This window comes from Rhinoderma darwinii, chromosome 2, assembly GCF_050947455.1.
Source record: "Rhinoderma darwinii isolate aRhiDar2 chromosome 2, aRhiDar2.hap1, whole genome shotgun sequence".
Lineage (NCBI taxonomy): Eukaryota > Metazoa > Chordata > Amphibia > Anura > Rhinodermatidae > Rhinoderma > Rhinoderma darwinii.
In genome coordinates this window covers 413,943,065-413,969,460 of record NC_134688.1, presented here as the reverse complement: position 1 = coordinate 413,969,460, position 26,396 = coordinate 413,943,065, and the positions used below count along the sequence as shown (strand labels likewise).

Below are 26,396 nucleotides of genomic sequence, written 5' to 3'. Positions count from 1 at the left end.
GTGCTGGTTCGGTGGGGAAATGAAGAGGTGAGTAGTGTTTATTTATTTTTTTGTTACATTTCAACATTTTTTTTTAACCCCTTAACACTCAGTGGCGTACTATTCCATCATGGAAACCATCTTGTTCGCGATCCATGACGGAATAGTATGTCACGGGAGTAACGGCCATTTCGGCCGTCTTCCAGACACATGCAGGAGCTGTGACAGCTGCTGTCTTGTACAGCAGCTGCCGCAGCTCCTACAGCGGGGACCGATCGCTGTGTCCCCGCTGATTAACCCCTTAAAAGCTGCGTTCAATAGTGTTCACGGCTTTTTAGGGGTTAAGCTACCATCGCCGGCCTGCTACACGATAGCAGCCAGCGATGGTGACTATGGCAACCGGACGCCTACCAATGGCGTCTGGCTATGCCATCGACGGAAGCCTATTGGGTCCTGACAAAGTCAGGACCCACTATGCTTGCTGTCAGTGAGTAGCTGACAGCTCTAATACACGTAGTGCAGTGTATTAGAATTGCGATCAGGGCCTCCTCCCCTAGTGGGACAAAGTAATAAAGTTAAAAAAAAGTAAAAAAAAGATGTGTAAAAATAAGAAAATAAGTTTTAAAAATGATAAAAGTAAAAATCCACCTTTTTCCCTTATCAGTTCTTTATTACTAATAAAAATATATAAACAAACAAATAAACTATACATAGTTGATATCACCGCGTCCGTAACAGCATGAACTACAAAATTATTTCGTTATTTATCCCGCACGGTGAACGCCGTAAAAGAAAATAATAATAAACCATACCAGAATCACAATTGTTTGGTCACGTCACAAAAAATGGAATAAATAGAGATCAAAAAGTCGCATGTACCTAAAAATGGTACTGATCGAAACTACAGTTCGTTACGCAAAAAATAAGTCCTCGCACGGCTTTATTGATGGAAAAATAAAAAAAGTTATGGCTCTTAGAATAAGGCAACACAAAAAGTAAATGATTTTTTACAAAACTTATTTTATTGTGCAAACGCCATAAGGCATAAAAAAACTATAAACATCTGGTATTGCCGTAATCGTATCGCCCCGCAGAATAAAGTGAATATGTAATTTATAGTGCACGGTGAATGCTGTAAAAAAAATAGAATAAAAAAACAATAGTAGAATTGCTATTTTCTAGTCACCACGCCACTTAAAAATAGAATAAAAACTGATCAAAAAGCCGCATGCACCCCAAGAAAACTACAATGGATTCCTCAAGGGGTCTAGTTTCCAAAATGGGGTCACTTTTTGCGGGTTTCCACTGTTTTGGCACCACAAGACCTCTTCAAACCGGACATGGTGCCTAATAAAAAGGAGGCCTCATAATCCACTAGGTGGTCCTTTGCTTCGGAGGCCGATGCTTCAGTCCATTACCGCACTAGGGCCACATGTGGGATATTTCTCAAAACTGCAGAATCTGGGCAATAAATATTGAGTTGCGTTTCTCTGGTAAAACCTTTTGTGTTATAGGAAAAAATGGTATAAAAAGGATTTTATGACCCCCAAAAAAATATATCTCAATTTCACCTCTACTTTGCTCTAAATTCCCGTGAAACACCTAAAGAGTTCATAAACGTTCTAAATGCTGTTGTGAATACTTTGAGGGGGTCTAGTTTCTAAAATGGGGTGTTTGATGAGGGTGCCTAATATATAGGCCCCTCAAAGCAGCTTCAGAACTGAACTGGAACCTAAAAAAAATTTATTAGGCAATACTTTGCTTCTTACATTATATTGATAATGGGCAGTGCCCACCTTGAGATGGCCCCAGTTTTGACCGTTTGTATAAACGGAGACCCCTATTAGACAGTTTCAGTGCCCACCTTGAGATGGCCCCAGTTTTGACCGTTTGTATAAACGGAGACCCCTATTAGACACCCCCGAGAAGTGTATTTCTATTGATGAGTCCTTGGTAGATTTTAAAGGGAGGCTTCAATTCCGCCTGTACCTGCCGAGTAAGAGGGCAGGGTATGGTGTGAAGATGTATAAGCTGTGCGAGAGTGCATCAGGGTATACCTACAAATTTAGGATATATGAAGGGAAGGACACCAATATTCAGCCCCCAGAATGCCCCCCCCCCCCTTACTGGGAGTTAATGCAAAAATTGTGAGGGATTTGGTGCACCCACTGCTGGACCATGGCTACCACCTCTACCTGGATAATGTTTATACCAGCGTACCACTCTTCAAGTGCCTCGCTTCCAGAAGTACTGCGGCATGCAGCACTGCTAGAAGAAATCTGAGAGGCCTCCGTAAGACTCTGCTTGGGCAAAAACTCAGAAGGGGTGAGAGCAGGGCACATTCTAGCAGCAACATATTGGGTATCAAGTACAAGACAAGAGATGTCCTTGTATTGACAACAATACATGGCCACACCAGTACCCATGTACCTGTACGAGGTACCAGTACAGAGACCCCCAAACCAGACTGCATCCTGGACTACAATAGGTACATGGGAGGGGTGAACTTGTCAGATCAAGTCCTGAAGCCCTACAGCGCCATGCGGTGTGGTATAAGAAGCTGGCCGGGCACCTCATTATCAAGAACCTAATCTTTAGGGACCAAGAAGGGGGGGCACCCAGTACTTCTGGAAGCGAGGCCACACGCATCGTACCAGGGCAACACTTTCCAGAAGAAGTTCCCCAAACTGGCAAGTAGGGAAAAAGTCAAAAGAAGTGCAAAGTCTGCTATAAGTGGGGGATAAGGGAGGACACTATATATCAATGTGACACGTGTCCCGAAAAAAAAGGGCTCTGTATGAAAGTGTTTTAAAATTTACCAAACATCCCTTAGATTTTTCATCTACCCTGATGCACTCCCACAGCTTATACCCCTCATCTTTCTCTTTTGAGCCCTGCTGTGTGCCCAGGCAGCTGATAACAGCCACATGTAGGGTATTGCCGTACCCAGGAGAACCCACATTACAGTTTATGGGGTGTATATCTCTGGTGGCGCATGCTGGGCACATTATATTGGACACTGAAATGGCATATATATATATAGAAAATTGCAAATCTCACACTGCACCATCTGCTGCGCATTACCTTTTACACAATACCTGTGGGGTCAAAATGCTCACTACACCTCTAGATGAATGTCTTAAGGGGTGTCGTTTTTAAAATGGGGTCACTTCTCGGGGGTTTCAACTGTACTGGTACCTCAGGGGCTTCTGCATACATGACTTAGCACCAGAAAAGCTCCAGTAGGTCAAATGGTGGTCCTTTCCTTCTGAGCCCTCCCATGGGCCAAAACTGCAGTTTATCACCACAAATGGGGTATTGCCACACTCAGGACAAATTGGGCAACAAAATGGGGTATTGTGAAAATAAGAAATTTTGATCAAAAATGACATCTTATTGGAAAAAAAAATTTTATTTTAATTTCACAGCCAAATTCAAATACGTGCTGTGAAAAAACTGTGTGGTCAAAATGGTCACAACAACCATAAATCAATTCCTTGAGGGGTGTAGTTTCCAAAATGGGGTCACTTCTGGTGGGTTTCCATTGTTTTGATACCTCTGGGGCTCTGCAAATGCGACATGGCACCCGAAAACCAATCCAGCAAAATCTGGACTCCAACAAACACATAGCGCTCCTTTCCTTCTGAGCCCTCCCATGGGCCCAAACGGCAGTTTGGAAGGGATAAAAAGAAGAAAGAACGGGTATTTTCCAGGTGCTGCCGATCGGAATGTCATCCGTGATGAATACGATCCATTTGTCTCATGGATGGAGACAAGGTGAGTAGTTGAAAGGTTTATTGGTGCAGGTATATAAAACAACAGCAGACTGTTTAACAGCGGACTGTTTCGAAACCGGACCGGTTTCTTCCTCAGGTAGAATACAAATGAATAGGTGGGTGGGGTGTCGGTTAAATAACCGAGTTAAAGGTCGGTTTGAGGTAAGAACTACCGGGTCAGGTATACAGGTCAAATCTGGTAAACATACATATAAATACAATACAAATAATTGTACGAATAATTACAAACAGTTAAATAAAAATGTGTCTGTCTGGTGTTTAAAAATGTATTTGACTTCCAATTATTATATAATAAATAGTAATTAAGATTTTATTATTTTAGTTAAAAAATGTTATCTTAAAAAATGTGTGTGTTTTGGTAAAAGGATCTATAAAAATATCTATGATAAAATTCTTATTATATTAATGGTTTAAGAGAATCTATCTGTGGTGTACAGTCTTACTTATTTAGCATCCGCGATTGTCATAGAAGAAGCTCAGCATACAAATGGAGTATCATCCTATTTTTCAATTATTGTTGGAATAAGTACTGAAGTCTAAATTCCACTTGGCTCATTTTGTTTTATTCTTAAATTTCTTACATAGGTTCGTTGGTATTAGGCTAAGAAGACTGATTTAATGTTTTTTTTTATATGTTATATACATATAGATATACAGTATATCTATATGTATATGCGCTTTCACTATAAATGTGCTTTTTTTCGGGACAGATGATATTAAATGTACTAATTCTTTCTAAACAAATCTCAGTCTTACTTTCAAGACTGTTTCAGTATTTCTTTAAAACGGAGTGGTCATGTTTTGTGTCTTTTATTGTGAGAAATGTATGTTTTCTTCTTTCATGCAGTCTCTGTCGGTTATTAAAAGATATTGTTGTATATAACAAATTTATCAGCTATCTATGTCTAATGGACCCCATCTGTAATAAATTTGTTTCATTAAATTATTGTCTCTGTGATTTCATTGAGACCTTCTGGTTTTAAGGTCTTAAGTTTATATAATTATATATCCAGAAGATTTCTCTTTTACAGAGCGAGTCGAACCTCTCCACTCGGCTTTCGTTTATGTGTTCAATGGGTATGATACTAAAACATTTAAAATCATCATTATGAAATAAAGTGCAGTGTTTAGAGATACTATGTAGGAGGAATTTTTTTCTACAATTAGAGCGATGCTTATTTAAACGACAATGTAAAGGTTGTACGGTTCTTCCCACGTATTGGAGACCACAAATACAATTAATAAGATATATGACATAATTTGACTGACAGTTTAGATGTGTTTCAATTTGATATTCATTTTTCGTTTGATTTGATCGAAAAATGTCTGTAGTAAGTCTGCTGGAACAGCATAAGCATCTCTTTTTTCTACATTTTGAGCTCCCTTTTGTATATAAACATGAATTAACGGTGATTTGTTGAGATGTTTCTTGTTTACCAGAAAAATATATCGGGCTGGGTGCCAAGATATTTTTGACAGTCTTTGCTCTTTTAAATGTTATTATCGGTTTCATTGGGAAACTATTTTTTAAAAAGGGGTCAACGTGTAGAATGTGCCAGTGTCTATTCATAATATCTTTTATGTTTTTGTGTGCTGCATTGTATTTTGTTATAAAATTGAAGGAAAAATAATTTTTATGTTTTTCCTTCACCTTTTTTGTACCCATTGTGTCCTTCTCTTTAGTTCCATTTAATGCTGTATTGTTAGAAGGTAAGCAATCTTCTTGACTTAAAATTACTGTCTTTTTATATGCATCTGAAAGGAGTGTCTGTGGGTAGTTTTTTTCTTTAAACCGTTTTTGCAGAATGCGGCTTTGATTATTGAAGTCTTTGTTTAATGTACAGTTTTTTCGAATCCTCTTGTACTGGCTATATGGTATATTTTTTAGCCACTTCAGATAGTGACTACTCTTATAATCCAGATAGCTGTTGCTATCAACTTTTTTAAAATGTGTGCGGGTAATAATTTTATTTGTTGTTTTGGCTATGGTAAGATCTAAAAAATCTATTTCAGTCGGCTGTATATTGAAAGTGAAATTTATCCCCCAGGTGTTATTATTTAGTGTCTGACAGAAAACTGTCGCTGTTGCAATATCACCTTCCCAAATCAGGAACAGATCGTCTATGTATCTCCTAAATAGTAAAATATTAGTGGTTGCCCACGGGTGTTGCCAGATGTGTTCTTCCTCAAACATTCCCATGAAAATGTTTGCATAACTGGGTGCTACTCGCGTCCCCATAGCTGTACCTTTTATTTGATGGTATAGTTTCTGGTCAAATGTAAAGATATTATTTTTTAGGATGAATTCCATACTCCTGCATAAAAAGTCGGTTTGTGCAGAGAGTAGTTCAGTATCCCTCTCTAATCTTATTTTCTGGTTTTCCAAGCCTAATGTATGTTCGATATTGCTGTACAATGAGGTCACATCTAAAGTGATAATACATTTTCTTTAATCTCCCCCAGGTAGACCTATTATATCAGGTATTCAATCTCCCACCTGCCATCTCTCCCATTATCTGGATTTAATTTTACAAAAGTATGTGATGGAGTTCCCCAGCTTCCTCAAAGATTCAACACAATTGATAAAGGATCTAAACAAAATTTTGATTAAAGAAAATTTATTGTTTATCACTTTAGATGTGACCTCATTGTACAGCAATATCGAACATACATTAGGCTTGGAAAACCTGAAAATAAGATTAGAGAGGGATACTGAACTACTCTCTGCACAAACCGACTTTTTATGCAGGAGTATGGAATTCATCCTAAAAAATAATATCTTTACATTTGACCAGAAACTATACCATCAAATAAAAGGTGCAGCTATGGGGACGCGAGTAGCACCCAGTTATGCAAACATTTTCATGGGAATGTTTGAGGAAGAACACATCTGGCAACACCCGTGGGCAAAAACGGTTTAAAGAAAAAAAACTACCCACAGACACTCCTTTCAGATGCATATAAAAAGACAGTAATTTTAAGTCAAGAAGATTGCTTACCTTCTAACGATACAGCATTAAATGGAACTAAAGAGAAGGACACAATGGGTACAAAAAAGGCGAAGGAAAAACATAAAAATTATTTTTCCTTCAATTTTATAACAAAATACAATGCAGCACACAAAAACATAAAAGATATTAAGAATAGACACTGGAACATTCTACACGTTGACCCCTTTTTAAAAAATAGTTTCCCAATGAAACTGATAATAACATTTAAAAGAGCAAAGACTGTCAAAAATATCTTGGCACCCAGCCGGATAAATTTTTCTGGTAAACAAGAAACATCTCAACAAATCACCGTTAATTCATGTTTGTATACAAAAGGGAGCTCAAAATGTAGAAAAAAAGAGGTGCTTATGCTGTTCCAGCAGACTTACTACAGACATTTTTCGATCAAATCAAACGAAAAATGAATTATCAAATTGAAACACATCTAAACTGTCAGTCAAATTATGTCATATATCTTACAAAAATGGATATAGATAAAAGCATAAGATAAGCTCTTGTAACACGCCAAATAATGCAACCCGACCCTGGGTTTCGCCCTTCTGGCTTCCTCTGGAGTGTGTTACAAGAGCTTATCTTATGCTTTTATCTATATCCATTTTTGTAAGATATATGACATAAGTATGGAATAAAGTCGTGGAATTTGTAGTTTCCAAAAGGTAGTGCACTATCTCCTTTTTCTCCCTTGTTGGAGATTTAGAGCATCACGTACGAGGATATACACAGCAAGCAGTTGCATTTCTGCAGTTTCACTTCTGTGTGGAACCACAAGTACCAGCGAGATATACACACCAGTGGAAATTTGGATCATTCTTTCTGCATGCTAGCTGAGGGGAAGGTCAAACCCTTGATGGACACTTCAGACTGTACATCTACAACCGTCTGAGCGGTAAAAAACTATCATAGTATTTCTAAACACTGCACTTTATTTCATAATGATGATTTTAAATGTTTTAGTATCATACCCATTGAACACATAAACGAAAGCCGAGTGGAGAGGTTCGACTCGCTCTGTAAAAGAGAAATCTTCTGGATATATAAACTTAAGACCTTAAAACCAGAAGGTCTCAATGAAATCACAGAGACAATAATTTAATGAAACAAATTTATTCCAGATGGGGTCCATTAGACATAGATAGCTGATAAATTCGTTATATACAACAATATCTTTTAACCCGTTAGTGACCGGCCCATCGTGTTTCTACGTCGGTCACTAACGGGCCTTATTCCAATGCCTTAGACTTTTTACGTCGCGGCATCGGAATAAGTTTACAGAGCAGGGAGCTGTCAAATCTCCCTGCTCTCAGCTGCTAGAGGCAGCTGAGGGCTGGGAGCATCCCTGCTCTGCCGTGTGAGATCGATATTAGTATCGATCTCACACGTTTAACCCCTCAGATGCGGTGCTCAATAGCGAGCACCGCATCTGAGTGGTTTTGGAGAGAGGGAGGGAGCTCCCTCTCTCCCCCACCGACACCCGGCGATATGATCGCCGAGTGTCTGTGTCTCTAATGGCAGCCGGGGGTCTAATAAAGGCCCCCAGGTCTGCCTGGAGTGAATGCCTGCTAGATCATGCCGCAGGCATGACCTAGCAGATGCCTGTCCGTTTTAAACGGACAGGCAGTAATACACTGCAATACGAAAGTATTGCAGTGTATTATAAATGCGATCGGAGAATCGCATATTATAGTCCCCTAGTGGGACTAGTAAAAAAGTGGAAAAAAAGTTTAATAAAGTTAATTTAAAAAAAATGTGAAAAAATATGAAAAACCCAGCTTTTCCCCTTACAAAATTCTTTACTATTAAAAAAACAAAATAAAGTTAAAAAGTTACACATATTTGGTATCGCCGCGTCCGTAACGACCCCGACTATAAATCTATTACATTATTTAACCCGCACGGTGAACGCCGTAGAAAAAAAAAAAAAAAACTATGGAAAAATTGCTGTTTTCTGTGAATACTGACTTTCAAAAAATGTGATCAAAAGTGATCAAAAAGTCGCATCTACTCCAAAATGGTACCAATAAAAACTACAAGTCGTCCTGCAAAAAAAAAGCCCTCATACAACCGCATCGGCGAAAAAATAAAAACGTTACGGCTCTTCAAACATGGAGACACAAAAACAAATAATTTAGAAAAAAATGCGTTTTTACTGTGTAAAGGTAGTAAAACATACAAAAACTATACAAATTTGGTATCGTTGCAATCGTAACAACCCGCTGAATAAAGCTATTGTGTTATTTATACCACACGGTAAACGGCGTAGATTTAGGACGCAAAAAAGAGTGGCGAAATTTCAGATTTTTTTCTATTCCCCCCCCAAAAAAAGTTAATAAAAGTTAATCAATAAATAATATGTACCTAAAAATGGTGCGATTAAAAAATACAACTTGTCCCGCAAAAAGCAAGACCTTATACAGCTATGTCGACACAAAAATAAAAACGTTATAGCTCTTGGAATGCGACGATTAAAAAACGTAAAAAATAGCTTGGTCATTAAGGTCCAAAATAGGCCGGTCATTAAGGGGTTAATAACCGCCAGAGACTGCATGAAAGAAGAAAACATACATTTCTCACAATAAAAGACACAAAACATGACCACTCCGTTTCAAAGAAATACTGAAACAGTCTTGAAAGTAAGACTGAGATTTGTTTAGAAAGAATTAGTACATTTAATATCATCTGTCCCGAAAAAAGCACAATTATTGTGAAAGCGCATATAAATATAGATATATATCTATATGTATAGAACATATAAAAAAAACATAAAATCAGTCTTCTTAGCCTAATACCAACGGACCTATGTAAGAAATTTAAGAATAAAACAAAATGAGCCAAGTGGAATTTAGACTTCAGTACAATTCCAACAATAATTGAAAAATAGGATGATACTCCATTTGTATGCTGAGCTTCTTCTATGACAATCGCGGATGCTAAAGGAGTAAGACTGTACACCACAGATACATTCTCTTAAAGAGGCTCTGTCACCAGATTCTCAAATCCCTATCTCCTATTGCATGTGATCGGCGCTGCAATGTAGATAACAGTAACGTTTGTTTTTTTGAAAAACGTTCATTTTTGGCCAAGTTATGAGCAATTTTATATTTATATGCAAATGAGGTTTGAAATGGACAACTGGGCGTTTTTTTTTCGTTATGTCCAACTGGGCGTGTATTGTGTTTTTAACTGGGCGTGTTTACGTGTATGACGCTGACCAATCGGTGACCAGTCAGCATCATACACTCATCTCCATTGATTTACACAGCAGCGATGTGCAGCCACATAAACAGAGATTAACGTTAATCAAGTGTCCTGATAATGAATACACATGACCATCCAGCCTGGACATCATGTGTATTCAGAATCCTGACACTTCTGACTCTTTTCTTTGAGATTTCTAGCAAGTGAAACGAAATCTCGTTTACCTCCGTAATCTCGCGAGATTTCGCTTCCCTTGCCGGAGTCTCACAGAAAAGTTTCAGAAGTGTCAGGATTGTGAATACACATGACGTCCAGGCTGAATGATCAAGTGTATTCATTATCAGGACACTTGATTAATGTTAATCTCTGTGTATGTGGCTGCACATCGCTGCTGTGTAAATCAATGGAGATGAGTGTATGATACTGACTGGTCACTGATTGGTCAGTGTCATACACGTAAACACGCCCAGTTAAAAACACAATACACGCCCAGTTGGACATAACGAAAAAAAAACGTCCAGTTGTCCATTTCAAACCTCATTTGCATATATATAAAATAGCTCATAACGTGGCCAAAGATGAAAGTTTTAAAAAAAACAAAACTTTACTGTTATCTACATTGCAGCGCCGATCACATGCAATAGGAGATAGGGATTTGAGAATCTGGTGACAGAGCCTCTTTAAACCATTAATATAATAAGAATTTTATCATAGATATTTTTATAGATCCTTTTACCAACACACACACATTTTTTAAGATAAAATTTTTTAACTAAAATAATAAAATCTTAATTACTATTTATTATATAATAATTGGAAGTCAAATAAAATTTTAAACACCACACAGACACATTTTTATTTAACTGTTTCTAATTATTCGTACAATTATTTGTATTGTATTTATATGTATGTTTACCAGAATTGACCTGTATACCTGACCCGGTAGTTCTTACCTCAAACCGACCTTTAACTCGGTTATTTAACCGACACCCCACCCACCTATTCATTTGTATTCTACCTGAGGAAGAAACCGGTCCGGTTTCGAAACAGTCCGCTGTTAAACAGTCTGCTGTTGTTTTATATACCTGCACCAATAAACCTTTCAACTACTCACCTTGTCTCCATCCATGAGACAAATGGATCGTATTAATCACGGATGACATTCCGATCGGTAGCGCCTGGAAAATACCCGTTCTTTCTTCTTTTTATCCCTTCCATATCAGCATTGAGACTTCTTGTCAAGTTCTCAAACCGGGTCCTGGGCTGCAACCGAACTCCAATACCACTATACCGTCGAGGTATCTCGGATTCTGCTCCACTGGATGTTATGCTCCCAGCATTACCGCACAAGGTTAGCATCACTTGCACTCTGTTCACACCCGTATACACAGTTTCATGCACTATTGTGCGCTTTGTTGTTTTTTTCTGTCAAACGGCAGTTTATCACTCAAATGGGGTATTGCCGCACTCAGGACAAATTGGGCAACAAAATGGGGTATTTTATTTCTTGTGAAAATAAGAAATGTTATAAAAAATGACATCTTATTGGAAAAAAATAAATTTTTTACATTTCACAGCCCAATTCAAATACGTGCTGTGAAAAAACTGTGTGGTGAAAATGGTAACAACAACCAACATGAATTCCTTGAGGGGTGTAGTTTCCAAAATGGGGTCACTTTTGGGGGATTCCTACTGTTTTGGCACCTCAACACCTCTTCAAACCTGGCATGCTGCCTAAAATATATTCTAATAAAAATGAGGCCCCAAAATGCACTAGGTGCTTCTTTGCTTCTGGGGCTTGTGTTTTAGTCCACGAGCACACTAGAGCCACATGTGGGACATTTCTAAAAACTGCAGAATCTGGACAATACATATTTAGTAGTGTTTCTCTGGTAAAACCTTCTGTGTTACAGAAAAAAAATGGATTAAAATTGAAATTCAGCAAGAAAAATGAAATTTGCAAATTTCACCTCCACATTACTTTAATTTCTGTCAAATTTTTAAGGGGTTAAAAAACGTTCTAAATGCTGTTTTGAATACTTTGAGGGGTCTAATTTTCAAAATAGGGTGTTTTATGGGGGTTTCTAATACACAGGCCCCTCAAAGCCACTTCGGAACCAAACAGGTACCTTAAAAAAAAGGCTTTTGAAATTTTCTTCAAAATATGAGAAATTGCTGTTTATATTCTAAGCCTTGTAACGTCCAAGAAAAATAAAAGAATGTTCAAAAAACGATGCCAATCTAAAGTAGACATATGGGAAATATGAACTAGTAACTATTTTGGGTGGTATAACCATCTGTTTTACAAGCAGATGCGTTTAAATTCTGAAAAATGCAATTTTTTATAAATTTTCTCAAAATTTTGCAATTTTTCACCAATAAACACTGAATATATCGTCAAAATTTCACCACTAACATAAAGTCCAATGTGTCACGAGAAAACAATCTTAGAATCGCTTGGATAGGTTTAAGCATTCTGACGTTATTACCACATAAAGTGAAATACGTCATATTTGAAAAATGGGCTCTAAGCCTAAGGCTGGGTTCACACGACCTATTTTCAGGCGCAAACGAGGCGTATTATGCCTCGTTTTACGCCTGAAAATAGGGCTACAATACGTCGGCAAACATCTGCCCATTCATTTGAATGGGTTTGCCGACGTACTGTGCAGACGACCTGTAATTTACGCTTCGTCATTTGACAGCTGTCAAACGACGACGCGTAAATTGACTGCCTCGGCAAAGAAGTGCAGGGCACTACTTTGCAACGTAATTTGAGCCGTTCTTCATTGAACTCAATGAAGAGCAGCTCAAGATTTACGAGCGTCACAGATGCCTCGTATATTACAAGGAGGAGCATTTACGTGTGAAACGAGGCAGCTGTTTTCTCTTGAAAACAGTCTGTCTTTTCACACGTAAATGCCTGTTATCGTGTGCACATACCCTTAAGGCCCAAACTAGGCTGCGTCCCTAAGGGGTTAAAGAACCCGTTTAATATCAACCACATATACTCACTAGAGGTGCATAAGGGGCGCAGATACCATTGGTGCAACCTGTGCAGCTGCACAGGAGCCCAGTAGGTAAGGGTGCCCACTGTCACCATAAAGCAACCTTTTTCTGCCTGTCAGATTGCATGTAAATGCCTGAGATTATGTATTTTATGGATAACAATTACTGATGTATTGTTAGAGAGATATAATGGGTGATTTATGATAAAATATTGGAGAGTATGGGGCCCAAATACTGTTCTTGCACAAGGGCCCTAAGCTGTCTGTTACCGCCACTGGTGGTTGGACTGAGCTACTGGTCATGTGTGTCTACCGGCACTGTACACATTAGGTGGATGTTCTGAGAGGTAATCAAAAGAACACCAGGGGGCGCCATAACCGGAATGTAACATACTCAGAAGCATTTTTTCAAAATGATTCCAATTAAAAAATGTTTATATTTTGTGTGCTCTAGCAGAGAAATGTAATATTTTACCATTGTACAACACCTTAAACAGGACCGACTACAGATGTTCATACTTATGAGGAAGGCCATGTTTTTAATTTAAGACCTATTACACAACATGGCAAGATACTAAAAAAAGGGCCCGAATATAACTACCAAAATGTATCGCTTGACGGGCTCTCTCTGGGATTATTTACACGGTGCGTTCAAACTGCGATTTATTACAGCGATTACCTCAAAGTCGTGGGAAAACACTACGATTTTATTACAATGTGTGAATATACCCTTTCAATGTCTCGTATTCAAAGTTTCCTCGCTATGTACCAAAAGTTTTAGGTTCTATTCTCTACCAGAATATTTTGATCTTCAATGAAATCTGTGCAATGTCAGTCTGCATATATTTTGCGGGGAGCTGCATAATGTGAAACTTCAGTGGTATGGCTTTGTTCACATCTGCATTGGAGGCTCCGTAAGGGGCCTCTGTCATGGATCCGGCGAGAAGCATGCTGCGCTATTGTTCCTGGTAAAACCACGGACACCCGACGGAACCCATTAAAGTCAATGCGTTCGCCTCAGCTGGGTTTCTCTGGATTAGAGGACCTGCTCGGTGCTCCAGATCTCTCAGGGGTCCTCACTAAATGATACACCCTCATTACATCCATGGGAACTAGACCATTTGATAAGGTGTTTCTGCGATGGAGGGATGATGTCCCTACCTTGACAGAAGGGGACTGGCGGGAGGCGGAATCTTCCTTTTTTGATTCAGTGGTGAGTGCAAGGGATTTTCTAATACAGTCTAGGTTTTTGCATAGGATCTATTACACATCAGATAGGCTTCAGCAGATGGGAGCATTAGCTTCGGATAGGTGTTTTCGCTGCCAGTCAGATACTGGCACCTTCCTACATTGTGTGTGGATGTGTCCCAGAGTTGCCCCCTTTTGGTCAGAGGTGGTGGAATTTCTTCATACCCATTATGAGCTGACACAGCTTCTTACCCTTCAGATGTGCCTTGGGCATTATGGATGACATTATACACAACCACTATGATAAGATATTATTTTGCTTTGTCATGTTTTGTGCCCGGAAGATTGTAATTACGGCTTGGAAGAGCACAGAACGCCCGAGTTTGACCCACTGGCTGCAACTAGTAAATATGTATGTACCTATGTATAAGAAGCTCTACCTTAGTAGGAAGTGCCCAGATAAATTCGGGAAAATTTGGTCGAGGTGGTTGGAGACGGCGGTTTAAGTTTCACTTGGAAATGTCAGAGGGGGGGGGGGGGGGTTGAGCACAAGGATGAATGTGTGTATGGTAGTTGGACTCAGTTTAGCTCCCGGGAATGATAATCTCATTTATTTTGCATATGTTCTGTAACGTATTTACTCTGGATTGTCATTTCTCTCTGTTATTTGCCTTTCTGGATGTCCTTTATTTTGTCTTGACTGTATATTGGTACGTGTTTTGTACAACAAAAGTTTTTGAAAATAAAGCCTTTAAAAAAAAACGTCAGCTGTTGATGGTGTCCATGGTGCAATGAACCATCGCTTCCAGTTTTCCCTTGTTCTGCTCCTCTGACCCAACGCAGGTGTGAACCCAGTCTTAATAAAGCAGTTGATATAAGCAGGGCCGCCATCAGGAATTTCATGGCCCCATACAGCCAAACTGTCTGCCCCCCCGGCTCTGCCAATTAATGGTTCCCCACCCAGCACCATATCACACTCTTTGTGTGATACATATTTATTAACTTTTGACTTGGCCATAAGATTTTGAAGACTGCCCCCATGACAAGGTAGACTCTTTTAGCAGGGTCCTACGCTACTGTAACTTATTTAAAATTTCTCAATACATCTAGATGTATCTAACACTAGTAAAAACTGCTTAATTATAGTTAACCTACCTGGTGGTCTTCTCTTGCTTGCTTCTGGCTCCATTTTCTCATTTCGGTCCCTGTTGTACAGGATCCAAGATGGCCACTGCTGTCTCAGACTTGCATATAGGAAGCGTTGTCTGCAAGTCTGAGACATGCACCCACCTCCTTCACTGCCATCAGATGGACCAACACTGATGACGTCAGCGCTGTGTCCATCTCTTCTGACACTTCCCCTGCTGGCTTGTTGACAAGCATACAATGATGTACTTACACCCAGAAGTTGATTCATGATGTCCCTGGCGCGGTCTCCTCCACCCCTCACTAATGCTCTGTCTTTGAGAATATTGCTGCAGTCTGAACGCAGAAGGGGAATTGTCAGAAGAGATGGACACAGTTTTCAGTCCTAGTCCATCTAGGAGCAGTGAAGGAGTTGGGGATGTGTCTCAGATTTGAAGACAACGCTCTCCATAAGTAAGGCCTCATGCCCGTAAATATGGGCCCGGTGTCACCCGTATTCCACCCGTATTTACGGGCACGTTTTTGGCGGCAAAATAGCACTGCACTAATCGGCAGCCCCTTCTCTCTATCAGTGCAGGATAGAGAGAAGGGACAGCCCTTTCTGTAATAAAAGCTAAAGAAATTCATACTTACCTGGCCGTTGTCTAGGTGACGCGTCCCTCTCTTCACATCCAGCCCGACATCCCTGGATGACGCGGCAGTCCATGTGACCGCTGCAGCCTGTGATTGACCTGTGATTGGCTGCAGCGGTCACATGGGCTGAAACGTCATCCAGGGACGGCCAGGACGTCAGGCCGGATGTCGAGAGGGACGCGTCACCAAGGCAACGGCCGGGAGACCGGACTGGAGGAAGCAGGAAGTTCTAGGTAAGTATGAACGTCTTTTATTTTTATTTTTTACAGGTTGCTCTTTATTCTGATCGGTAGTCACTGTCCAGGGTGCTGAAAGAGTTACTGCCGATCAGTTAACTCTTTCAGCTCCCTGGACAGTGACTATTTACTGACGTCGCTTAGCAACGCTGCCGTAATGACGGGTGCACACATGTAGCCACCCGTCATTACGGGAGCTCCATAGACTTCTATGGACTGTCCGTGCCGTTATTACGGCCTGAAATAGGACATGTTCTATCTTTTTTAACGGCACGGGCACCTTCCCGTAAGAAAACGGGAAGGTACCCGTGGCCAATAGAAGTCTATGAGCCCGTTATTACGGGTCGTAATTACGACCCGTAATAACGGGAGTTTTTACGGTCGTGTGCATGAGGCCGAGTTTGAGACAGTGACAGCCATTTTATCTCAGGCAATGGGGAACAGAGTCAGAAGCAAAAAACTGTAGGCCTCTAGGTAGGTGAACCACAATTTTTTCAGTTTTTAATTTTTATGTTTTGTGATCGAGAGAAGGTAGTTTCCAGACCCAGAGATCCCCCTCACTGCCACAGTGAGAAGGACCTTAAATTGAGCGGCAGTCGATAATGTCTATAAATTGAGCAGCAGTCATTCAATGTATATAAGAATGACGAAAACAGACACAACAGACGAAAACAGCCCGACTGTTTCTGTCATTCTCATAGACATTGAATGGAGTGATGAGCGCATGTTTGACCGCCGCTCCATTCAAGCTCCCCTCACTGCAGAGGGGGGAAGTGAGGAGGATCTTGGGGTTTAGGACCCCCGTTCTCACGATCGGTCGGGATCCCAGCGGTGTGGACCAAAAGTGATAAGAAAATTATATCCTGTGGGTAGGGGATAATTTATAAATTCTGGGAAAACCCCTTTAAAGGGAACCTGTCACCAGCATTTCACCTATTGAACTTTACTTCTCCCTCACTAGCTTCTGCTATAAAAAGTTCATTGCCGTCATCCCCTCTCCTAAACTCCTCCTCCGACTGTAAATAACGGTCTGCAAACGTTTTGCGCCTTTTATCGTAATAATCCGGTGTCCCTTTGTGTGCACATACCAAAGGAGGACATCAATGCACAAGCGCGGGATGTTGTGTGCTGGGGAAGGCGAGGAGCTGTCAATCAAAAGTAAGAAGGTGAGGTAAACTCGGAAAGACTTGAGGAATAAAGATTTGACTCTTTTCAAAACGAAGATTTGACTCTTTTCAAATGAAGATCTGACTCTTTTCTCCTCATTAGCATACGGTGTGGGAACACTAAAAAGCTAAATACTAAAGCTACAGAGCCGACTAAGAAGATAATTATAGGTTATATAGAAATGATTTTTCACCCACTACCACCAGGTATTGCTGGTTCAATAGGTGAAATGCTGGTGACAGGTTCCATCAGAGAGAAGATGGCAGGAAAAAAAAATACCAATTAATGATGACTCTTTAGGGAAAGGGAGGGGGGGAATAGCAGTTGACATACAAGATGTGCCCGTAGTTACCTTTCCTCTTAGTTCAAGATAAACCCAGATGAGTAGCGCATGATGACAAGCTTTGAAAAAATTTGTTTTACTCATAGTGCCCAACATCTAAGGCCTCATGCACACGAACGTATTTTTTTCCTCCTGTAAATACTGGCGTAAATACGGGTTCTTGGTCACACGTATTCGACCCGTATTGCACCAGTATTTACGGACCAGTGCCCGTAAATACGGGCCCGGTGTCACCAGTATTCCACCCGTATTTACAGGCATGTTTTCGCTGCAAAATTGCACTGCACTAATCGGCAGCCCCTTCTCTCTATCAGTGCAGGATAAAGAGAAGGGACAGCCCTTTCCGTAGTAAAAGTAAAAGAAATTCATACTTACCCGGCCGTTGTCTTGGTGACGCGTCCCTCTTTCGACATCCAGCCCGACCTCCCTGGATGACACGGCTGTCCATGTGACCGCTGCAGCCTGTGATTGGCCTGTGATTGGCTGCAGCGGTCACATTGGCTGAAACGTCATCCCGGGAGGCCCTACTGGAGGAAGAAGCAGGGAGTTCTGGGTAAGTATGAACTTCTATTTTTTTTACACGTTGATCTATATTGTGATCGGAAGTCACTGTCCAGGATGCTGAAAGAGTTACTGCCGATCGTTTAACTCTTTCAGCACCCTGGACAGTGACTATCCACTGACTTCGCCTAGCAACGCTCCCGTAATTACGGGTGCACTCATGTAGTCACCCGTAATTATGGGAGCCCCATAGACTTCTATGGGCCTGCCCGTGCCGTTATTACGGCCTGAAATAGGACATGTTCTATATTTTTCAACGGCACGGGCACCTTCCCGTAAGCATACGGTACCCGTGGCCAATAGAAGTCTATGGGCCCGTAATTACGGGCCGTAATTACGGCCCGTGATTACGGGCGTTTTTACGTTCGTGTGCATGGGTCCTTAGGCTGGGTTTAGACCTGTGCTGATTTTTTCGTTATTCTGCTCTGTCAGAGGAGCAGAACGAAAAAAACAGAAGTGCCAGTTCAGTTGCACCACGGACGCCACCAGCGGCCGACAGAACCCATTGACCTTAATAAGTTCTGTCGGGCTTCTATTGGGGTGTCCGTTGTTTTTACTGGAAACAATAGCACAGCATGCAGCACTATTGTTTCCGATATTCTCTGCCGGATCTGTGATGGAAGCCCCTAATGGAGCCTCCAACACACGTGAACGAGGCCTAAAGCCCCGTTAACATGTGTGTTAGAGGCTCTGTTAGGGGCCTCCATCGCAGATCTGGCAGAGATGACTGGAAACAATAACACAGCATGCTGCACTATTGTTTCCGGTAAAACCATGGACACCCTGATGGAAAGTCGACGGAATCTATTAAAGTCAAAGGATTCCGTCGGCCCCCGGTAGTGTCCGTGCTACAACTAAACCATTGCCTCCAGTATTGCCTTGTTCTGCTCCTCTGACAGAGCAGAACAACGGAAAGACCCAACGCAGATGTGAATAAGGCCTAACATTTTTTTTTTAGAAAGCTGGTAATTTTGCGCTACTTATCTTTGCATATCTTGAACCAAGAAGAAAAGGAAGGAAAAACATCTGCAAAAAATAAATAAATTACCAATTACAATTTTTACTAAAGCAACCTATGCAAAGAAAGGCAGCAGCTTATTCAGTACTTTCCGACACTTTACTTACTGTGTCAGAAGAGAAGTGAAGCTGCTTGCTCCCACTCCAGGACTCGTAATCCCATGACCAGGCCTCGGCTTCCGGCGGTGAATCCAGCACATCAGGTCAGTCCTCCAGGCTCAAAGGGCAGCTGGCTCAGAGAACTCCCGCCGCCAGATTATCAATCGTAACCAGACTCTTCCTCCTCTCCTCACGCAGCACCGCTACTGCGTTAAGGAGGTGGAAGTCAGTAAAAGAGAGGGCACGCGAGGGAGGGGCGGGGCAGTCAGGCCTCATTGGCAGCAGTCATTTGCGGGGGGTGTCGGGCCCCCATGACTTTAATTTGTCCAAAAAAACAGGCTCCTGCAATGTGAAACTGGTTTGGAAGAGCGGCTATAATTAGCGGCGGGTCGGCGGCACGCGGTAGCAGCGGCTAGCAGGCCCCCCTTTTCGTTACATTTGGTCTGGGCCCTTGACAGCAGTACCCCTAGTACTGCCCTGATGGCGGCCCTGGATATAAGGTCATACATAAGATGTACATGTTTTAGTAAATACTGGATTGATGCGCTGCCCGCCATCTTCAGCTTTATTAGAGTAATAGGTTAAAATAATCACCAGGTAGATGTGTTATGCACTTCTTCTTACGTTACATATAATAATATAGGTTTTACTCACCTTCCTTCCGTCTGCTGTTGTAGATCTTGCACTTTCTTGCATATATCTGCAGCAGTGGCACATGTTTTGGCAACCTTCATGAATAAAGCTGCAACTTTATCACTCCTCAAGAATCCAGCTGCCCTTCTCTTCAGGAGGTGCAGGAGACATGCTTCTACCACACCTGAGAAGCAAACAAAGTCAGATTTGTCACATGGCTTTCATTTAAAATATTTCTTGAAGAGGGTTTCCAGTTATATGTAAATAAAGGTTAATCACTGTGTAATTTAAAAGTTATACAACTTTCTAATATACTTTGTGATTCAATTCCTCACCATTTTCAGGATATTAGTAGAAGAGGTGTCTTCAAGGTGCAATGGACAACTACCCAAAGTCCCTTTAACTCCTATGGAACAAGGAATCTGCCTAAGTCATTCAACCTAAGAATATATATTTTCTTCAATACTTAGGTCATGAGGTTAAGACAGCTGCCTTGGCGGCCACCTGCATGGTGGGGTTTCTAAGAGGGACTAGCTGATAAAGAAAACGACTCAGGGTTGTTGTCACTTTTAGGGCGGATTCACACGAACGTGATTTGCGTCCGTGCAGCCTGCATGGTTTTCACGCGGGTCGCACGGACCTATGCAAATCTATGGGGCAGTGCAGACTGTCCGTGAGTTTTGCGCAGAGTGAGTCCGCTGCGTAAAACTCGCAACATGTTCTATATTTCTGCGTTTTTCGCGCATCACGCACCCATTGAAGTCAATGGGTGCGTGAAAATCACGCATGCCCCACGGATGCACTTCCGTGGGACAAGCGTTATTCGCGCAACAGCAGTAAAAGAATGAATGTAAACAGAAAAGCACCACGTGCTTTTCTGTTTACAAACATCCAAACGGAGTGTCATAATGATGGCGGCTGCGCGAAAAGCACGCAGCCACGCACCCATATGAACAGGGCACACGGAGCTGTGAAGTGCCTTTTGCGCGCGCAAAACGCAGCGTATTTTGCACGCGCAAAACGCACATGTTCGTCTGAATCTGGCCTCAGTGAGGTGAAGGAGACCGCAGTTCTGGACTGTGCAGGAAGTCCAAATTCAGAGTTTATCATAAAATTTAAATTCAGTAGAAGGCCACTAGAGGGAGTTTACAAGATAACTGCATACTGTTTTATGTTTTATTATTGCATTTAATACATTAAAGGGTAACTAAACGTTCAACAAACTTCTGACATGTCAGCAGTTTTGATTGGTGGGGGTCCGAGCACTGAGAGCCCCACCAATCTCTAAAACGAAGCGGCAGAAGTGCTTGTGTGAGCGCTCAGCCGCTTCGTTTCTGTTCGGCTTTTTCCGGATATCAATCTAGCGGAGTCTGGGCTCAATAGAAAGTCTATGAGCCCGTAATACGATACATCGGATTTCTGGAAAAGCCAAACAGAAATTAAGCGGCTGAGCGCTCACACAAGCACATCTACAGCTTCATTTTAGCGATTGGTGAGGGTCTCAGTGCTCGGACCCCCACCAATCAAAACTGCTGACATGTCACTATGACATGTCAGAAGTTTCTTGAACGATTAGATACCCTTTAACAGTATGCAGTAAACTCTTAGGGTATGTGCACGTAATTGCATGTACTCGCGTTTTGCGAGGCATCAATTAAGGACGTAATTTGGAGCGGTTCTTCATTGGATTAAATGAAAAACGGCTCCAATTACGTCCCAAGAAGTGTCCTGCACTTCTTTGACGAGGCTGTTATTACGTGCCGTCTTTTGACAGCGACGCGTAAAATTACAGGTCGTTGGCACAGTACATCGGCAAACCCATTGAAATGAATGGGCAGATGTTTGCCGACGTATTCGAGGCTTGTTTTCAGACGTATTTCGAGGCGTAAAACGCCTCCAATACGTCTGAAAATAGGTCGTGTGAACCCAGCCTAAGGGTATGTTCCCACACACAGGATACGCTGCAGAAAATCTGCAGCAGAATCTCTAGAAAAACGCTGGTAAATCTGTCACAGGAATCCGCACAAAATAGTATGTTTTTCCTGCTTATATATTACTGCGGAAATGCTGCGTTTCTTCCACAGTGGTTTTACCTGCGGATTTAGTGTTAAACATTGATTATAGCAAAGTATATGTGCACCTGCGGATTTCCAGCGGTTTTTACTGTGTTTACGCTGCAAAAAACACTGTAAAAACCGCTACATAAATCTGTTGGGTAATGTCTGCTCCCCATTGAAGTCTATGGGCCAAACACGCAGCATCTCCGTACAGAACATGCAGCCTAAATTGACGTGCTGCGGAATTGAAAAACGCACCACAGAACACTTTCCGCATGACTTTTGCATGTTTTTTTCCGCAGTGTGGGCAGGAGATTTTCTAACTCTCATTCACTTTGCTGCTACTGTAAATGCAGCGGAATTTCCGCACAGAATTCCGTTGTGGAAATTCTGCAGTGTTTACGCTATGTGGGAACCCAGCCTCAAACTACCCTAAGGGCATGTCCAGATATGGCGGAATTCTTCCGCTACTGTCCGCATCAATGCCGCACAGAATCTGCGTTGCAGATTCTGTTGCGGCTCTGCCCAAAATGGGCATTAAATTGATGCGGACTAGCCCTTGCGTATTGAGGTGAAGTACTTCCCTTCTCTCTATGGGTATGTTCACACGGCAGCGTCCGTAACGGCCGAAATTACGGGGCTGTTTCCAGGAGAAAACAGCCCCGTCATTTCAGCTGGAACGGCATGTGCAGGCGCTTGAACGCCGCGCCAATTACGGACGTAACTGGAGCTGGTTTTCCATGGAGTCCATAGAAAACGGCTCCATTTACGTCTGAAGAAGTGACATGACACTTCTTTGGCGCGGGCGTCTATTTACGCGCCGTCTTTTGACAGCGACGCGTAAATATACGCCTCGTGTGTACAGACAAACGTCAGCCCATTTCAATGGGCAGATGTTTGTCAACGCTTTCAAGCCGTAATTTCGGACGTAATTCGGGGGTTAAAACGCCCGAATTACGTCCGTAAATAGGCCGTGTGAACATACCCTATCAGTGCAGGATAGAGAGAAGGGACAGCACTTTCCCTAGTGAAAGTAAAAGAATTTCATACTTACCCGGCCGTTGTCTTGGTGACGCGTCCCTCTTTCGGCATCCAGCCCGACCTCCCTGGATGACGCGGCAGTCCATGTGACCGCTGCAGCCTGTGATTGGCCTGTGATTGGCTGCAGCCGTCACTTAGACTGAAACGTCATCCTGGGAAGCCGTACTGGAGGCAGAAGCAGGGAGTTCTCGGTAAGTAGGAACTTCTATTTTTTTTACAGGTTGATGTATCTTGTGATCGGAAGTCACTGTCCAGGGTGCTGAAACAGTTACTGCCGATCGCTTAACTCTTTCAGCACCCTGGACAGTGACTATTTACTGACGTCGCCTAGCAACGCTCCCGTAATTACGGGTGCACACACGTAGTCACCCGTAATTATGGGTGCACACACGTAGTCACCCGTAATTACGGGAGCCCCATTGACTTCCTCAGTCTGGCTGTAGACCTAGAAATACATAGGTCCAGCCAGAATGAAGAAATGTCATGTTAGTAAAACCAATACGCTCCGCAGCACACATAACATCTGCGGACTTCATTGCGGAATTTTGACTCTCCCTTGAAGTCCGCAACAAGTCAGCTACACGTCCGCAACAACCATTGTATGCTGCAGATACCAAATTCCGCTCCGCAGCCTATGCTACGCAGCGGAATTGTCCGCAATGTGTAAACGAACCACACCACAAAGCTGTGGAAGGCAATGGAAAAACGTGTACGCTGCGGATTTCCGCTGCGGACTGTCCGCAGCGGAATTCCAGAGCAATTCCGCTACGTGTGGTCATGCCCTAATGGCGACTGCAGACTGCCTAAATTTTACCTTTAAACTATGTGTCTGTGAAAGAGATTTGGAGCTCTGTATCAGAAAACATGTAGCTCCGACCACAATAAAAATATATTATAAAATGATCAAAGAACGTTGGACTTATAAACGATATGGTGTTAAAAGATAGACATTCACTTTAAGCCAACGACTAATAATAGTTTAGTGAAAGAAAACGTAATTTTCAAAATAAGAGGAATTTATTTTCCAAGAAATTTGATGACAGATGCATTTAAATATTTTATTACTTGGCTGGCTTCTTATTCAGCAGGTTTAAGATATACCGCTGTCATATTTTACATTCTGGCACACAAATTATATTTATTTATTTGTATTGATTGTAGCTTACTGTGGATTTGATTTACTGCTTAACAGAATCGTTATTGCATAAATATTTCAACACTGGACATAAACTACATTACTTCTCTGCTAATGCCAGATGCTTTATCATTGAACTGTACTAGAGTTAATGCAACCCTCCTCATCTTGTTTGTGGCCATTTAAGATCTATATCTATGGGTATAAATACAAAACACAAGAAAATAAAAATGCAACACCAATAACTAAACACAGCATATATAGGAGCTCAGAATGTATCCAACATATTGAAAATATTTACATTACTGAGACAATTTTATTTTTCAGATTACAGAAGGATATAAACGAATGTAGTTCTTGCTTGATGCAGATTTTAAATATATCAATACTATTAGATACATATATAAAAAAGATTGTATCCTAAAGGGAAGAGAAGTATAGGTCAGATTCACACAGGTCAGTTGGATGCAAATTGTGATTCATTTTTCTAGGCAAAACTGCATACAATTACACTATACGAATCTGGACTTTATACTCCGCTCATTGTTTTGGCTGAACAAAATACATCGAAATACTGGACCAAAATATCACTGTGTGAACAAGCTTCAAGATATTCTTTTGCACTTTTTTCACTTGGTGTTCCAGAATACACACTGTATTATGTATTCATTGAAGAATATGTCTACCTTTGAAACCATTTTTTATTATTCCAATGCATGTAAGGGTATGTTCACACACAAACTCAAAAACTTCAGAAAATAAAGTCTGAGTTTCAGACGTTTTTTTTAAGCCACTTGCGTTTTTCGCTGTGTTTTTTTACGGCCGTTTTTGGAGAAGTTTTCAATAGAGTCTATGAAAAACGGCTCCAAAAACATCCCAAGAAGTGACCTGCACTTCTTTTTTGCGGCCGTTTTTTTACACGGTCATTTTCAAAACGGCCGCGAAAAAAAAAGGCCCATTGGAACAGAACGCTGTTTTCCCATTGCAATCAATGGGCAGATGTTTGGAGGTGTTTTGCTTCCAATTTTGAACATACCCTTACTAAAAAAATGAAGTTGCTAACAGGCTTGATTAAAAATATTATATATAGTTTTGTGTATACAGCCCTATGTGTCTTCACGGTTAGGCTGGGTTCACACGACCTATTTTCAGACGTAAACGAGGCGTATTATGCCTGAAAATAAGACTACAATACGTCGGCAAACATCTGCCCATTCATTTGAATGGGTTTGCCGACGTACTGTGCAGACGACCTGTCATTTACGTGTCGTCGTTTGACAGCTGTCAAACGACGACGCGTAAAAATACAGCCTCGTCAAAAGAAGTGCAGGACACTTCTTTGGACGTTTTTGGAGCTGTTTTCTCATAGACTCCAATGAAAACAGCTCCAAAAACGGACGTAAAAAACGCAGCGAAAACGCAGCGAAAAATGCAGCGAAAAACGCGAGTTGCTCAAAAAACGTCTGAAAAGCAGGGTCTGTTTTCCCTTGAAAACAGCTGTGTATTTTCAGACGTTTTTGGTCACTACGTGTGCACATACCCTTAGAGACTACAAACAAACCCTGTGTAGTCTGATCTTGCAGTCATACTCCCCTCCAGCTGTCCCTTACTACTTGCTTATCTACTACTGTATTAACAAGTAGAGGACTGATGACATAGAGTACAACTGTAGGATTAGACTACGCACAGGGTCGGATTATCATTGCTTCTGCTTTAGTATAAATTTAACTGAAACAGACACATAGGGAAGGATTGTCCCATAGCGTGCTCTGGAGGCTGTAGCTGGTGGGCAGCGTACCAAAGTGACGCCTGCTCTTGGATTTTAAAGTCAAATGGGCCAATGGTGAGACTCTACACATACAGTGAACCAGAAAGAATAAACATCACTGTGATTGACTGCTGGTCAGTTACTACATGTAAGTAGGTGGGGGTGGGGACGATGTGTTGCTGGGGAAGGGAAAAGGATAATGTGAGTCTGAAAGGACAGTGAGAAAATCTGCTGCAGCTGGAGAGGAGATCTGTGCGGCCAGGAAGAAAGGGGGAGTAGAAGAATGCAGGGGGCAGGTCAATGAGAAAACTCTGTAATTTAGGGGTTAGATATGTTGTTACTGTGGGCCTGATATCATGTGGGCTTTGGTTACGTTACCACT

The 26,396-nt window shown here is 41.5% G+C and overlaps 1 protein-coding gene across 7 annotated transcripts in view; it reads right to left on the bottom strand.

Annotated features, from left to right (window-relative positions):
• SGSM2 (small G protein signaling modulator 2) overlaps window positions 1-26,396 on the bottom strand; it is a 337,147-nt gene that overhangs the window by 120,571 nt on the left and 190,180 nt on the right. For all 7 annotated transcript variants that reach the window (XM_075854221.1, XM_075854215.1, XM_075854216.1 and 4 more), the window contains one exon: window positions 20,035-20,197. In XM_075854221.1, the coding sequence (XP_075710336.1) occupies window positions 20,035-20,197 (163 nt within the window). The remainder of the gene's footprint in view (window positions 1-20,034; window positions 20,198-26,396) is intronic.